This window comes from Aotus nancymaae, unplaced genomic scaffold (assembly GCF_030222135.1).
Source record: "Aotus nancymaae isolate 86718 unplaced genomic scaffold, 86718_ANA_hifiasm-v0.15.2.pri h1tg000012l, whole genome shotgun sequence".
NCBI classification, from domain to species: Eukaryota; Metazoa; Chordata; class Mammalia; order Primates; family Aotidae; genus Aotus; species Aotus nancymaae.
In genome coordinates, this window is record NW_026988423.1 from 47283796 (window position 1) to 47301001 (window position 17206).

General features: G+C 51.9%; 1 protein-coding gene across 2 annotated transcripts in view; it reads right to left on the reverse strand.

The window, feature by feature from the left end:
* Positions 1 to 17206, reverse strand: part of CLIP2 (CAP-Gly domain containing linker protein 2) — a 97961-nt gene that overhangs the window by 43017 nt on the left and 37738 nt on the right. For both annotated transcript variants that reach the window (XM_064375650.1, XM_064375649.1), the window contains exons 3-4: positions 12498 to 13054; positions 1398 to 1522 (exon numbers count right to left, since the gene is read on the reverse strand). In XM_064375650.1, coding sequence (XP_064231720.1) covers positions 1398 to 1522; positions 12498 to 13054 — 682 coding nt within the window. The remainder of the gene's footprint in view (positions 1 to 1397; positions 1523 to 12497; positions 13055 to 17206) is intronic.

The window sequence follows — 17206 nt, forward strand, 5'->3', positions numbered from 1 at the left end:
CAGCTTCTGATTCACCTTGAAACTGCCGCCCCATCCTCCCTTTTCGCACCTCCAGGTGTTCATCCTATCCTCTCAGCCCCTGCCTAACATAACCCCTCTCAAGCCTCTTCCAAAAGGAAACCCTACCTTCCTTCACGGCCTGGCCCAAGCCTGGCTCCTCCCCATGCCTTGGTGACCACTCCTGCTCAGAGCAGTCACAGCCTCATCCCAACCACAGAATCCAGCCAGGGACTGCACAGGCACTCAGGTGGCCTCACCGTAGTCCACACCCGTGACAGACACGGTCCACTTGCCACAACACTCCCCCACCCACCACAAGCCCACACATAGCCTCAGACTCTCCTAACCCAGGAACGCCAGCAGTCAATTCCTTTCCATCAGAGATGGTGTGAGACCTGGAACCCATCTGTGAGGCCTACCTTTGGCCATATAGGGCTGAGCACTGTCTGATTATTTCGTGTGTCTTTCAGGGGACCCCAACGCCAGATGGCAGGGACTGCTGCCTCTCCTTTTTTGTTGTTGTTTTTTTGTTTCTGGAGACAGAGTCTTGCTCTGTCCCCCAGGCTGGAGTGCAATGGCGCGATCTCAGGAACGCAATGGTGCAACCTCCGCCTCCCGGGTTCCCTTTTTTTTTTTTTTTTTTTAAGAGACAGAGTCTTGCTCTGTTACCCAAGCTGGAATGACGGAGTGGCGTGATCTTGGCTCACTGCAACCTCTGCCTCCCGGGTTCCAGCAATTCTCATGCCTCAGCCTCCCAAGTAGCTGGGACTACAGGTGCGCGCCACCATGTCTGGCTAATTTTTTTAAGATAGAGTCTCACTTTGTCACCCAGGCTGGAGTGTAATGGTGTGATCTTGTCTCACTGCAACCTACACCTCCCAGTTCAAGTGATTCTCATGCCTCAGCCACCCAAGTTCTGCAATTACAGGTATGCACCACCACACCCAGCTAATTTTTTATATTTTTAGTAGAGACAGAGTTTCACTATGTTGGCCAGGCTGGTCTCAAACTCCTGACCTCAAGGGATCCACCTGCCTCAGTCTCTAAAAGTACTGGGATTACAGGCATGAGCCACCGCGCCCAGCCTCCCTCTCCTTTTTGAGGGCTCCCACCCCACTTAGCCATGAGTGACATGAAGACAAGAGCATTGGGACAGATTCTCTTGGTGCTTGCCTGTGACTGTGCGACCTTGAACAATGACCTCTCTGGCCTCCATACTCTCATCTGTAAAATGGGATGATAATCCCACTACCCACCTTAGTGGGCTGTTGGGAAGGAGGGAACGGGAAAGGACATATTATGGACACTGGCTTCCTCCAATGTCCCATCTCGATCCCCTGCGCCCACCCTGGGGAGAGGAGCCCCTTCCCATACTCCCCAGAAGAAATCCTCCATACCTGGTGCCTGCCACTGCCCCGTCATTCTTCCCAAGAGGCTCATCCAGCTCCACGCCACACCACTCGCCCTTGGCAAAGTCTGTCTCCCCCACATACCGCACCACGCCAGTCTTCGTCCCGCCGACCTGTCGGCACACAGGGAGACTCAGGTCTAGAGGACGCAGTGGTAGAGGCAGAGATGGCAGGGGCACTCAGCCCAGGCTTATCCCATCCATCCCTTCCAGGATGCAGAGGACACGGAAGACAGGAGTGGGGGAGGGGGAGACACCCAAGGATGACTGAGACAGAGACAGGTTAACCAGGGCCGACCCAGGCAAGAGCACAGGCTTTGGAGACAGACACGCAGACCTGCATTCAAACTCTGCCACTTAGAAGCTGTGTGCACCTAGGCAAGTTACCTAAACTCTCTGAGCTTCAGCATCTTCATCTGTAAAAAGGGTTTATGTGGCTGGGTGCGGTGGCTCACGCCTGTAATCCCAGCACTTTGGGAGGCTGAGGCGGGTGGATCACCTGAGGTCAGGAGTTCAAGACCAGCCTGGCCAACATGGTGAAACCTGTCTCTACTAAAAATACAAAAATTTGCTGGACCTGGTGGTGGGCACCTGTAATCCCAGCTACTTAGGAGGCTGAGGCAGGAGAATAGTTTGAATACGGAAGGCAGAGGTTGTAGTGAGCTGAGATTGTGCCAGTGCACTCCAGCCTGGGCAACAGAGCGAGATTCTGGCTCAAAAAAAAAAAAGAGTTTTCATGAGAATTAAGTACTGTATATATGGTGTTTAGTATATACCAGAGCTTCGATAAATGTTAACCCTAAAATCAGCCTTTCTTTAAAATTAGCCTTTCTTTTTTTCGTTGTTGTTTTCTGGTGTTTTTTGTTTTGTTTTGTTTTGTTTTTTGAGATAAGGTGTTGCTCTGTTGCCCAGGCCAGAGTGCAGTGGCACAATCATAGCTCACTGCAGCCTCGAACTCTTGGGCTTCAGCAATCCTCCCACGTCAGCCTCCTCAGTAGCCTCAGTAGGTGGGACTATAGGTGGATGCCACCATACCCAGCTGTTTTTAGAAATTTTTTGTAGACACAGGATCTTGCTATGTTGCCCAGGCTGGTCTCAAACTCCTGGCCTCAAGCAATCCTCCTGCCTCAGTCTCCCAAAGAGCTGGAATTTATAGGTGTGAATCACCACACCTGGTCCATATCTAAATTTTTTTCATTTTTTGAGATGGAGTCTTGCTCTGTTATCCAGGCTGGAGTGCAGTGGCACAAAGCATGATCTCAGATCACTGCAACCTCTGCCTCCCAGGTTCAAGCAATTCTCTTGCCTCAGCCTCCTGCATAGCTGAGATTACAGGCGCATGCCACCATGCCTGGCTAACTTTTGTATTTTTAGTAGAGACAGGGTTTCACCACGTTGGTCTCGAACTGACCTCATGATCCACCTGCCTCGGCCTCCCAAAGTGCTGGGATTACAGGCGTGAGCCACTGTGTCCAGCCAAATTTTTTTTTTCTTGAGACAGTGTTGATTCTCCTGCCTCAGCCTCCTGAGTAGCTGGGACTACAGGTGCGCACCACCACGCCCAGCTAATTTTTTTGTATTTTTAGTAGAGACGGGGTTTCACCATGTTGTCCAGGCTGGTCTCGAACGTTTGACCTTGTGATCCGCCCGCCTCGGCCTCCCAAAGTGCTGGGATTGCAGGCGTGAGCCACTGCACCTGGCTTCTCTTTTTTTAAATGGAGGTATAAATTCACATAACGTAAAATTTACCATTTTAGCCATTTTAAAAAATACAGGGCCAAACATGGTGGCTCATGCCGGTAATCGTGCCTGTTTTGGGAAGCTGAGGTGGGAGGATCACTTGAGGCCAGACCTTTGAGACCAGCCTGAGCAATACAGTGAGACCCTTCATCTCTACAAAAATTAAACTAAACATATAAGCTCTACAACAATAAAAAAAAATAAACATATAAGCCGGGCACAATGGCTCACGCCTGTAATCCCAGCACTTTGGGAGGCCAAGGTGGGTGGATCATCTGAGCTCAGGAATTTGAGGCCAGCCTGGGCAACATAGTGAAACACCATCTCTACTAAAAATACAAAAATTAGCTGGGTATGGTAGTGGGCACGTATAATCCCAGCTACTTGGAAGGCCAAGACATGAGAATTGCTTGAACCCAGGAGGCGGAGGTTGCAGTGAGCTGAGATTGCACCACTGCACTCCAGCCTGGGTGGCAGAGCGAGACTCAGCCTCAAAAAATAATAAAAATAAAAACATGTAATTCAGCAGCTTTCAGTACATTCACTATCATTGCCACTATCTATTTCCATAAGCATCATCCCAAAGAGAAGCCCCGTACCCAGGAGAAATCACATCCTATTCCATCTTCCTGGCAGCCCCTGACAACCGTTAGTCTATTTCTATCCTATCTCTACAGATTCGCCTATTCTGGACACTTCATAGAAATGAAATCACATGGCTGGGCGCGGTGGCTCATGCCTGTAATCCCAGCACTCTGGGAGGCCGACATAGGTGTATCACTTGAGGTCAGGAGCTTGAGACCAGCCTGGCCAACATGGTGAAATCCCGTCTCTATTAAAAATACAAAAAATTAGCCGGGCGTGGTGGTGCACGCCTGTAATCACAACTACTCAGGAGTCTGAGGCAGGAGAACCTGGGAGGCAGAGGTTGCAGTGAGCTGAGATCATGCGGTTGCACTCCAGCCTGGGCGACAGAGCAAGACTTTATCTCAAAAAAAAAAAAAAAAAAAAAGAAATGGATTCATACAACATCACATATTTTTGTCTGGCTTCTTTGACTTAGCATCATGCTTTCAAGGTCCAATCACATTGCATCAGGTATCAGTACCCCATTCTTTTTATGGCCAAATGGCATTCATGGTATGGGCAGACCACATTCTGCTTGTCTATTTCATCTGTTGATGGACAGCTGGGTTGTTTCCAATTTCTGGCCATTATGAATAATGTTGCTATGAATATTCTTGTATTTTTTTTCATTTTTATTTTTTGTACAGATGGAGTTTCACCATGTTGCCCAGACTGGTATCAAACTCCTGAGCTCAAGCAATCTGCCTGCCTCTGCCTCCCAAAGTGCTGGGATTACAGGCATGAGCCACCGCGCCTGACCTACTTGGACAACTTTTTGTGTGAACATCTGTTTTGAATTCTCTTGCTCCCTCTTTCTTTTTTCAAGAGACAGGGTCTCAATATGTTCCCCAGGTTGGTCCCGAACTCCTGGGCTCAAGGGATCCTCCTACCTGAGCCTCCCAAAGCGCTGGGATGACAGGCATGCGCCACGTTACCCAGCCACTATGAGGTACTCTGATGTGGGCCTTTTTTGCATCCTCTGTCCTGGGATCCTAGGAGCCCTTTCAATCAAGAAATACCCGGCCGGCACGGTGGCTCACACCTGTAATCCTAGCACTTTGAGAGGCCGAGAAGGGTGGACCACCTGAGGTCAGGAGTTCAAGACCAGCCTAACCAACATAGAGAAACCCTGTCTCTACTAAAAATACAAAATTAGCCGGGCGTGGTGGCGGCCACCTGTAATCCCAGCTACTTGGGAGGCTGAGGCAGGAGAATGACTTGAACCCGGGAGGCGGAGGTTGCAGTGAGCCGAGATCTTGCCATTGCACTCCAGCCTTAACAAAAAGTGCAAATGTCTGCTTCAAAAAATAAAAGAAAGAAAGAAAGAAAGAAACGCTCTTCTCAATCTGGGGAATTTTCTTGAATTAATTACTTGATTCTCTCCCCTCCTTTTCTCCTTCTCCCTTTCTGTAAACAGGTTCTCTAATGTTCTTCTCTTTTGGTTCCTGTTTTTTGTCTTTTTTTTTTTTTTTGAGATGGAGTCACTCTGTTGCCCAGGCAGGAGTGCAGTGGCATGATCTCGGCTCACTGTAACCTCTGCCTCCCGATTTTCCTGCCTCAGCTCCCAAGTAGCTGGGATTACAGGCGCCCGCCACCATGCATGGCTAGTTTTTGTATCTTTAGTAGACATGGGGTTTCACCACATTGGCCAGACTGGTCTCGAACTCCTGACCTCAAGTGATCCACCTGCCTCAGCCTCCCCAAGTGCCGGGATTACAGCTATGAGCCACCGCACCCAGCCTGTTTTCTTTTTGTTCTGGTTCCCCAGATATTTTCTTAGCTTTGTCTTCTAACACTTTTGTGCAGTTTCTTATTTCTGTGCTATTTTTCATTTCCCAGAGCTTTTTTGTTCACTGAATATTTATACATGCATGAATATTCATACTCACATATTGAGTGGCGTTTTTGTTCATATTTAATGCCTGTATCACCTTCTCTTATTTCTCCAAGGACCAGCCGTTTTCCACAGAGAAGTTTCCTACAATCTCCACTGCGGAGGGGGTAGGCATGGCCGCCAGGGCTCAGGGAGCCGAGTGGGGGTCGGGATGGGGGACTTAGAACAGGCATATTCACTTCACCTCTTGTTTTAGTCCCACCTGCCTGGATCCCTCTATCCAATAATTCTCTGTGATCCAGGCTAGGGGAACAGTCACCAGGCAAGGCAGGAATGGGGACGGGGCAGGGGATCTAAGGTTTTTGTTTTCTTTGTTTTTGTTTTTTTTTCTTTTCTGAGGTGGAGTCTTGCTCTGTCACCCAGGCTGGAGTGCAATGGCGCGATCTCGGCTCACTGTAACCTCCACCTCCCGGGTTCAAGCAATTCTCCTGCCTCAGCCTCCTGAGTAGCTGGGATTACTGGCACGCGTCACTAAACCCAGCTAAAAATTTTTAGTAGAGATGGGGTTTCACCATGTTGGACAGGCTGGTCTCAAACTCCTGACCTCATGATCCACTTGCCTCAGCCTCCCAAAGTGCTGGGATTACAGGCGTGAGCCACTGCACCTGGTTTTTGTTTGTTTGTTTGTTTGTTTTTGCTTTTTTAAAAGAGATAGGGTCTTCCTCTGTTGCCCAGCCTGGAGTGCAGTGGCTGAAATATAGCTCACTGCAAACTCCACCTCCCAGGTTCAGGCAATTGTCCTGACTCAGCCATCCAAGTAGGTGGACTACAGGTATGCGCCACCACGCCCGGCTAACTTTTTAGTAGAGATGGAGTTTCACCATGTTGCCCAGGCTGGTCTTGAATTCCCGGCCTCAAGTGATTGGCCCACCTTGGCCTCTTAAAAGTGCTGGGATTATAGGCGTGAGCCACCGTGCCTGGCTGAATCTAAAGAGTTTTAAACCAATTCTGTTTCTGGCTCCAGTGGCAACCTCATTTGTAGAGGCCAACATGTGGCCAGTTACTGAACACCCAGGGTTTCTGAGAAGAACTTTGCTTCTCCTCTTCCCCCGCCACTAGCTCTTTAAAAAAATATTTCTCTTCGTAGCTGAGTGCAGTGGCTCAAACCTGTAAATCCAACACTTTGGGAGACCGAGGCAGTAGAATGACTTGAGCCCAGGAGTCCAAGACCAGCCTGGGCAACATAGCAAGACCCTTTCTCTACAAAAAATTAAGGGCAGGGCTCAGTGGCTCATGCCTGTAATCCCAGCACTTTGGGAGGCCAAGGTGGTGGATCACCTGAGGTCAAGACTAGCCTGGCCAACATGGGGAAACCCCATCTCTACTAAAACATATAAAAATTAGCTGGGCGTGGTGGCAGATGCCTGTAATCCCAGCTACTCAGGAGGCTGAGGCAGGAGAATTGCTTGAACCCGGGCAGTGGAGGTTGCAGTGAGCTGAGATTGTACCAGTGCACTCCAGTCTGGGTGACAGAGTGAGACTCTGTCTAAAAAAAATAAAAATAATGAAATGTTAATTTCTCTTGACACCTCAAGTATGCCTCAAGTGTGCCTAAGCAAATCCAGCTCCCCAGTTAAAACTAGCGCCTGCCCCACCATCTCCTAGGGCCAACTAGGTGCACTTGGCACATGAAAGACATGAATTCCAAATCTGACATATCCGTGAGGCAGGCACTGTTATCACATTCACGGAAGAAGAGACTGAGGTTCAGAGTAGTCAGGGAGTGAAAGAGCCAGGTGGACCTCTTCTTACTATACTCCATGGCCTTCTCAACCCCAGCTGGGCTGGATTCCAGAGCTCACCCTGCTGTGACTCCTCCTTGGGTAGGGCCCTGGGGTCTCTGCCGTGGAGGCCTGTCTGTGAGTCTGGGTCGGTTCTCTCTCGTCTCTGGCCTTCAGGTCGGGTTGCTTTCTCAGCCCCTCCCTCAGGCACCGGGTCTCTGCCACTCTCTCCACACAGTCTGTCTTGGATCCTGCTGCTCTGTAATTCCAACCTGGAATGTCCTTTTCTTCCCTAACCTAAATCCTAAACTAGGCTGGGCTCAAGTAGCTCATGCCTGTAATTCCAGCACTTTGGGAGGCTGAGGCAGGAGGATTGCTTGAGGCCGGGAATTTGAGGCCAGCCTGAGGAACATAGAGAGACCCCATCTCTACAAAATAAAAATAAAAAAAATTAGCCAGGCATGGTGGTGCACGTCTGTAGTCCCCGCTTCTCGGGAGGCTGAGGCAGGAGGATCGCTTGACCCAAGAGTTTGAGGCTGCAGTGAGCTATGACTGCACCACTGCACTCCATCCTGGGCAACAGAGCGAGTCCTTGTCTCAAAAAAAAAAAAGAAAAGTGGGCCTGGTGCGGTGGCTCACACCTGTAATCCCAGCACTTTGGGAGGCTGAAGTGGGTGGATCACCTCAGGTCAGGAGTTCAAGACCAGCCTGACCAACATGGTGAAACCCTGTCTCTACTAAAAATACAAAAATTACCCAGGCGTGGTGGCACACGCCTGTAATCCCAGCTACTCGGGAGGCTGAGGCAGGAGAATTGCCTGAACCCAGGAGGCGGAGGATGCAGTGAGCCAAGATTGCATCATTGCACTCCAGCCTGGGTGACAGAGCGAAACTCCGTCTCAAAATAAAAAAAATAAAAAATAAAAAAAAGTGCTGCGCGTAGTGCCCGGTGTGAGCTATGCCTCCCGGAAAGCAGTGTTTCAACCACAGGATGCAACCTACCTAAAGGCTGGGAAGTCAAGGTCAAGGTGGCCGAGCCCCCTTGCTGCCGCCGACCCTGCAGACAGGCCAGGGCCTGGCAGACACTTCCAGAGCAGTGGCAGTGCCCACCTCGTGCCCCGTCTTGCACACCATACTCCCTGCAGGGAGAGCTGGTGCAGCGGGCATCCCAGGCAGAATCAAACGGGGTCAAACCAGCTGCTCCCCAATCCAGGGACCAATTTGGGCTGGTCAGTAACCCCCAGAACCTCCACTTCCCACGCCAACAGAGTCACAGGCCCACGCCCAGGACACTTCCACGACATCAGCCAGACTGTGCACAGCCACAGCTCCTTGCAGACCCGACACATTCTCACACCCACCAGTTCTCTCTCTCTCTTTTATTTTAAGACAGAGCCTCGCTGTCACCAGGCTGGAGTGCAGTGGCACGATCTGATCTCGGCTCACTGAAACCTCTGCCTCCCGGGTTCAAATAATTCTCCTGCCTTGTCCTCCCGAGTAGCTGGGACTACAGGCACGCGCCACCACACCCAGCTAATTTTTTTTTGGATTTTTAGTAGAGACGGGGTTTCACCATGTTGGCCAGGACAGTCTCGATCTCTTGACCTTGTGATCCACCCACCTCAGCCTCCCAAAGTGCTGGGATTACAGGCGTGAGCCACTGTGCCTGGTCCCCTCTTGCCCCCTCCAATCCCGACTCCACTAAGCAGCAGGTGTGATTTCCTTAGCCCATGAATCCGTCACGCGGCTTCCACAGCTCCCTCGGCTCTTAGAGCAAAGCCCCGGGTCCATCCCAGGTTCCTGGCCCTGTGGGGTCACCCAGGTCGGCCTCTGGGGTGTGATCTTCCCTGGCTTCCCCCACTGCCCACTCAGCCAGCCTCCCTGCTCTTTGGAGTTTCTGGGTTTTTGTTTTTGTTTTTTTTTTTGAGATGGAGTCTCACTGTCACCCAGGCGGAAGGCAGTGGCGAGATCTCGGCTCACTGTGACTGCCTTCTGGGTTCAAGTGATTCTCCTGACTCAGCCTGCTGAGTAGCTGGGACTACAGACGTGCGCCACCACGCCCAGGTAATTTTTGTATTTTTAGTAGAGACAGGGTTTCACCCTATTGGTGAGGCTGGTCTCGAACTCCTAACTTCAGGTGATCCACCCGCCTTGGCCTCCCAAAGTGCTGGGATTACAGGTGTGAGCCACCACGCCCAGACTTTTCTCACAGTTTCTCTAGTCTCTCAGGCCACGGGTCTCTGCCTGGCACAATGCTCCAGCCCCACATCAATAGGGCCAATGCCAGGCCATTGCCTGAGTTCTGCCCTCACCCCATTCCTCAGGCAGCCTCCCCACCAGGCCAGCCCCTGAGAGTACCCCAGCACGTGGCAGAGTCTGTAGGGAGACACCGATGTCTGCCACCACTGGCTTTGTGGTCTCTCTATCCTGTAAGCTGGAGGCGGCTGAAGGGCAGGGACTGTATCTGGCCATGCTCACCACCAGGTCATCCAGGGGAAGTTCAGGCATGGTGGCATGAGCCTGTAGTCCCAGCCTCTTGGGAGGCTGAGGCAAGAGGATCACTTGAGTCTAAGAGTTTGAGGCTGCAGTGAGCTCTGCACCACCGCACTCCATCCTGAGTGACAGAACAAGACCGTCTCAAAAAAAAAAAAAAAAAGCAGAGCCCTCACCCTTGCCAGGGCAGAGAGGGACACGGCTCAGTGAACAGTAGACAGGCACTTGTCACTTGTCATGGCAGACAAGTTATTAAACTTCCCTGAGCCTCAGTTTCCCCATCCATACAGTGAGGATGATAAAATCACATCACAGCACGGGCTTGAGGATTCAATGGGGCCATGGGTGTAAATACTTACTCTCGTTCCCCTGCCCGCAACCCCAAAGCTCTTCCCAGAAAGCTCCAAGAGAAACCTTTGCCAGGTCCCCAGAGCAGGGAGGGAGGAATCCAGGCAGCAATACCCTTTTGGGGGTCCCTGCTCTGGGTCTGCAGACCCCCTGCCCTTCTCCACTCGGCCTTGGAGCTCCGAGCCTGTGCTCTTCATCTCGGGTTGGAATACCCTCCCAGCTTCCCCAGGAAGCCTTGCAGACTGGACACAGGGACCCCTGTCCCCTCGACAGCTCCTCACACCCCAGGCCCAGAAGGCCCCATCAGGGACTTCCCTGTACCTTGTGAGTCACTTCCCAAGGATAGCAAGACACAGCCCTGTCCCGTCCACCTGACCACCACCAGCCCAGGTCGCTGCTGTATTCAGACTCCAGAAGACTGGGGGTTACCGTCCCCTTTCCAACCCGGCCCCAGAAGCGGGGACTAATGGAGAAGAGGGGCCTCGGCGGGAAGCTCTCAGCTTCAGTGACCCGCTTCTCTCAACCTCAACAACTCTGATCACCCGGGTTGTAACTGATAAGGCATCTGCACCTCCTGGACCTGGGCAAGGGGCCAGCATCGTTATTATTAATTATTATTATTATTATTTACGACACAGTCTCCCTCTGTCATCCAGGCTGGAGTGCAGTGGCATGATCTCAGCTCACTGCAACTTCCACCTCCAGGGTTCAAGTGATTCTCCTGGCTTAGCTTCCCAGCAGCTGGGACTATAGACGCAAGCCATCATGCCCAGCTAATTTTTGTATTTTTAGTAGAGACGGGGTTTCACCATGTTGGCCAGGCTGGTCTCAAACTCTTGACCTCAGGTGATCTGCCCAACTTGGCCTCCGAAAGTGCTGAGATTACAGGCGTGAGCCACCTCACCCAGTTTTATTATTATTGTTGAAGCAGGGTCTAGCTCTGTCACCCAGGCTGGAGTACAGAGGCACGATCTCGGCTCACTGCAATCTCTGCCTCCCAGGCTCAAGCCATCCTCCCACCTCAGCCTCCTGAGTAGCTGCGATTACAGGCATGTACCACCATGCCCAGTTATTCTTTTTTTTTTTTTGTATTTTTTGTAGAGACGGGGTTTCACTATGTTGTCCAAGTTGTTCATGAATTCCTTGGCTCAAGCGATTCCTCCACCTCAGCCTCCCAAAGTGCTGGGATTACAAGCATGAACCACTGTGCACGGCCAGGACCAGGGGTGCTGAGAACTCCAGTTTCCAGACTTTTCCAGTACATGCCTGGCACATGCATGTGGATAGGCTGGATCAACAGGTAATATCAATAACAGCCAAAATGTATGGGGTACTTAGTATTAGGCACCGTCTGAACAAATGATATGTTTTAACACATTTCCAACTATGAGTGAGGTACGATTAAAATTCCCATTTTGGGGCAGGCCGGGCGCGGTGGCTCACACCTGTAATCCCAGCACTTTGGGAGGCCGAGGCAGGCAGATCACCAGGTCAAGAGATCGAGACCAGTCTGGCAAACATGGTGAAACCCCGTCTCTACTAAAAATACAAAATTTAGCTGGGTGTGGTGGTTCGCACCTGTAGTCCCAGCTACCCCGGAGGGAGGCTGAGGCAGAAGGATCGCTTGAACCTCGGAGGCGCCTGGGTGACAGAGTGAGACTCCATCTCAAAAAAAAAAAAAATCCCATTTCGGTCAGGCACAGTTGCTCACACCTGTAATCCCAGCACTTTGGGAGGCTGAGGCAGGTGGATCACCTAAGGTCAGGAGTTCGAGACCAGCCTGGCCAACATGGTGAAACCCTATCTCTACTAAAAATTAAAAAAGTAGCCAGGCGTGATGGCGGGTGCCTGTAATCCCAGCTACTTGGGTTACTCAGGAGGCTGAGGCTGGAGAATTGCTTGAACCTGGGAGGTGGAGGTTGCAGTGAATGAAAATCAAGCCACTGCACTCCAGCCTGGACGACAAGAGCAAAACCCCATCTCAAAAAAAAAAAAAATCTCATTTTACCTATACAAAGAGCGAGGCCCAGAAAGTTTAAGACACTTGCCCAGGGTCACACAGCAACAGTTTCCAGAGCCCACATTACCTGTCTCTCTTGTCACTCTGTATGGTCCTGATAAGGAACACATGTCCCAGACAGGACCCTGTCCAAGCCCACTTCGAGTCCCATCCCTGCCCAGCCCCGGATGTCCAGCTTGGCCATGTGGGGTGGAGCAGGGGAGGGAAGGGAGGCTGGGCCCGGAGCCCAGGAGTGCCTGCACTCACCAGCACGCGGTCCCCCAGGCGCAGGTCCTTGTCACCCCGCTTCACAGAGCCGCTGTCCGAGAGGTTGGAGCCCGACTCGTTGCCCGTCTTCACGGAGCTGTTGAGGACGCTCTCCCGCAGGGGGATGACGCGGCTGGTCAGCGGGGGTGTGGCCGTGCCCGAATGCAGTGACAGGTTCTGGGCAGTCAGCGACTCCACGGAGTGGGCATCGCTACCTGAGCCCTCGGCCGTGGGCTGCCGGGTCAGCTTGGAGGGCCGTGTGAAGATGCCCTGGAGAGCCGGGCACTCGAAGTAGCGCACGCCACCCACCGCACCATCATTCTTGCCCACCGGGTCGTCCAGCACCACGCCAGCCCACTGGCCCGGTGCGAACTGCGTCTCGCCCAGGTACTGCACCACGCCTGGCTTCACGCCGTTTACCCACACCCGCTCGCCCACCACAAAGTCCCCCAGGAAGTCATCGCCCACTTCGGCCGCCTTGGGGCCTGGCTTCTCGGGGGCGGCAGCTGCAGCCGGGGAGGAGGAGGGTCCCGATGACTGCTTGTGTAGCGGGGAGCCTGCAGAGAAGGAGAAGGAGAGGGAAAAAGGTGGCTGTTAAGGCTGGCCTGGGACTGGCCGCTGGGTGGCCCCAGGAGCACAGAGTCTAGGGTTGGGAGGTGACTGATTTGTAATTTTGGTAGAGATGGGAATTCACCATGTGGGCCAGGCTGGTCTCGAACTCATGACCTCAAGTGATCTGCCCACCTCGGCTTCCCAAAGTGCTGGGATTATAGGCATAAGCCACCACACCCAACCCATATTTATTTACTTTTTGAGACAGGGTCTTGGTCTGTCACCCAGGCTGGAGTGCATTGGCGAGATCATGGCTCACTACAGCCTTCACTTCTGGGGCTCTACAATCCTCCTACCTCAGCCTCCCGAGTAGCTGAATCCACAGACACCTGCCACTCCACTGGGCTGTTTTGTATTTTTTGTAGAGACGAGGTCTCACCATGGAAACTGAGGCAGGCATCAGATTCCAGCCCTCCAGACAATCCCCAGGAAAGTATGCCTTCCAGGCTGGGTGCAGTGGGTTATTCCTGTAATCCCAGCATTTGGGAGGCTGAGGCAGCCGGATCACTTGAAGTCAGGAGTCCGAGACCAGCCTGACCAACATGGTGAAATACCGTCTCTACTAAAAATAAAAAAATTAGCCAGGTGTGGTGGTGCGCGCTTATAATCCCAGCTACTCAGGAGGCTAAGGTGGGAGGATCACTTGAATCTGGGAGGTGGAGGTTGCAGTGAGTTGAAATCATACCACTGCACTCCAGCCTAGAGGAAAGAGAAAGACTTCATCTCAAAAAAAAAAAAAAAAAACAGCAGCAATGGCTTCCCACTGCTCAAGGAAACTGCAAGTCCCCGGCCAGGGATGAAGCCCTTCTCAAGGATTACGAGCCACCTCCCCACTGGGTAGGCTCAGGTCCTCAGCTGTTGACCTGAGACCCCCTCCTGTGGCCCCCATGTGGGGGCCAGGTGTTGTGCAAGTGGTCAATGAGACCCCCATCCTCGTCCTCAGACAGTGACAGGGCCCACAAAAGGCTCCCAGCCTATTTCCTAATAGAGGGACATAGCCACAGATTTCTTACATAAAGATGTCCCCTTCTGTCTTTCTTGGGAAAGGAAAGAAAACCCTAGTAACTCTCTCCTGGGCCTCCCCATCTGTTCCCTCCCCAGGCTGCAGCCAGCCTAAGGCCTCAGGGTCCACAGACCCAGGAAAATGGAAAGGGTGGCTAGGGTCAAGACCAGTGTGGGCAGCATAGCAAGACCTTGTCTCTCCAAAAAATAAAAAATATATAGAACAAAATAAAATAATTCAAATAGCAGCTGCATTTATGTAGTGCTAACTGCATGCTCCTCAATGGATGGGGCACTTTTTTTTTTTTTTTTTTTTTTGAAACAGTCTCGCTCTGTCACCCAGGCTGCAGTACAATGGCACGATCTCGGCTCACTCCAACCTCTGCCTCCCAAGTTCCAGCAATTCTCCTGCCTCCGCCTCCTGAGTAGCTGGGATTACACACATGTGCCACCACGCCAGGCTATTCATTGTAAGCGTACATTATATTCTTGTCTTGCAGATTTGGAAACAGAGGATAAGAGACGTGCTCAGGTCACCCAGGCCGAGTAGGACCCAGCTGATCTGGCTTTGGAATCCTCTTTTTTTTTCTTTGAGACAGTCTCACTCTGTTGCCCAGGCTGAAGTACAATGGCGCGATCTCTGCTTACTGCAAACTTTGCCTTCCGGGTTCAAGCCATTCTCATGCCTCAGCCTCCTAAGTAGCTGGGATTATAGGCATGAGCCACCATACCAGGCCTTTTTTTTTTTTTTTAATTTTAGTAGAGATGAGGTTTTGCCATGCTGGCCAGGCTGGTCTCAAACTCCTGGCCTCAAGTGATCCTCCTGCCTTGGCCTCCCAAAATGCTGGGATTATGGGTGTGAGCCACTGTGCCTGGCCAGAATCCTCCCTCTTGACCACTCACACAGGGGGTGCCTGGCAGGTGCCAGCTCCTACCCCATATCCATTTCTTTTTATTGAGATGGAGTTTCACTCTTGTCTCCCAGGCTGGAGTGCAATGACGTGTTCTCAGCTCACTGCAACCTCCGCCTCCAGGGTTCAAGTGATTCTCCTGCCTCAGCCTCCTGAGTAGCTGGGATTGTGGGCATGTGCCACCACGTCCAGCTAATTTTTGCATTTTTAGTAGAGACAGGGTTTTCACCATGTTGGCCAGGATGGTCTCGATCCCTTGACCTCATTATCTACCCCCCTCAGTCTCCCAAAGTGCTGGGATTACCGGCGTGAGCCACCGCATCTAGCCCCCCCATATCCATTTCTAGGGCCCTTTCCTGTGCAGAGAGAGCTCTGTGACCTCTGGTAACTGAACAGAACCATGGTAGCACAGGTAAGGCCTGTTTCTACCTGCCCTCTGTGCGGGGAGCCCAGAGAAGGGTCCCCAGGTTGAAGGTAACCCAGCATGACTATTCCTGGTGAGATGCTGCCTGCTCAGCTGTCCTGTCCCCAGCTGTCCCAGCCCAGGCGGACCCTCAGGTAATCTCTCCCCGGCTCCCGCCCCCCCAGGAGTCACAGGCCCAGGGACCAGTTGTTTCAACAGCTGCAAAAATCCAAGCCACGAGCCCATGGCAACTGCACGTGGGTACTTCGCTTCATTCTTCCTCTTAGTAGGGGGACCCTCAGCTGCCCCCGCATCACAGGGACAAAACCCTCTTCAGATTCCCTGCATGCTGAGGTGTTTTCAGCTTCCTGCAGTTGGGAAACCATGGGAAATTCCCCATCCCTCCAGGGAGTCAGCAGGGACACACTGGCTTGGCCAGGGCAAGCCAAGTCGATGGCTTTCCGTATCAGTGGCTCAATTTCCTCATAACATAACGAAGGACAAGATCAGAAATAGGAAGGGTCGGCCAGGTGCGGTGGCTCACACCTGTAATCCCAGCACTTTGGGAGGCCAAAGCGGGCGGATCACCTGAGGTCAGGAGTTCAAGACCAGCCTGACCAACATGGAGAAACTGTGTCTTTACCAAAAAAAAAAAAAAAAAAAAAAATAGCTGGGCGTAGTGGTGGGCGCCTGTAATCCCAGCTACTCAGGAGAGGCAGGAGAATTGCTTGAACCTGGAAGGTGGAGGTTGCAGTGAGCTGAGATGGCACCATTACATTCCAGCCTGGGTAACAAGAGCGAAACTCTATCTCAGGAAAAAAAAACATATACAGACACACAAAACAAAAAACAAACCAACAAACAAATTAAAATAAACCTCCTACATGTAGTTGATCCATTCCCTGGACAGCGATTCCCACTCAGACAAGAGGCACAAGGGAATTTACTCCAAGTTTCAAGTTCAAAGCATGACAAGGGCCTAAGGACACCAGGGAAGGGTGGCCGTAGCTGGCGGCGTGGTCCTGCAGCTGGTGGGGATAACGAGGGCGCCCAGATGACGCATTCTCCCCTCCGCCTTGGAGAATGCAAGTCCTGCCCTGCCTGAGAAGAGGGGACTGGCCTTTTCCATTCCTGCCCAATCTCACCAGCAGGGACCCCATTTCCTGAGCATCTACTAGATCAGACCCTGTGTCAGACACTGTGGATAACAGGCATGGCCAAACGGGGCCTGGCAAGGGGATAGAGTGCGGATGCCAGCAGCCACAACTCAGCTCGCCATGTCACCTATGTAAGTGAGGAAGGGACCCAAAGTGTGGGACCCAGGGGAGGAGGAGAGGGCTCCTCCTTGAATGGATGTGTGGGTATTTCCCATGACTTCTTGTCTCAGAAAGACAGAGCTGACTCCCCCATCTCCTCAGAGAAGCCTTTCATGACTGCTTTATCTAAAACTCATCACCCTGGCTGGGCACAGTGGCTCATGCCTGTAATCCTAGCACTTTGGGAGGCCGAGGCAGGCAGATCTTGGGGTCAGGAGATCGAGACCATCCCGGCTAATATGGTGAAACCCTGTCTCTACTAAAAATACAAAAAATTAGCTGGGCATGGTGGCAGGCACCTGTAATCTCAGCTACTCGAGAGGCTGAGGCAGGAGAATTGCTTGAACCCGAAAGGCAGAGGCTGTAGACAGCTGAGATCATGCCACTGCACTCCAGCCTGGGCGAGACAGTCTCAAAAAAAAAAAAAAAAAAAAAAATTGATCCCCACTTGCTCAGCTCAGTCAA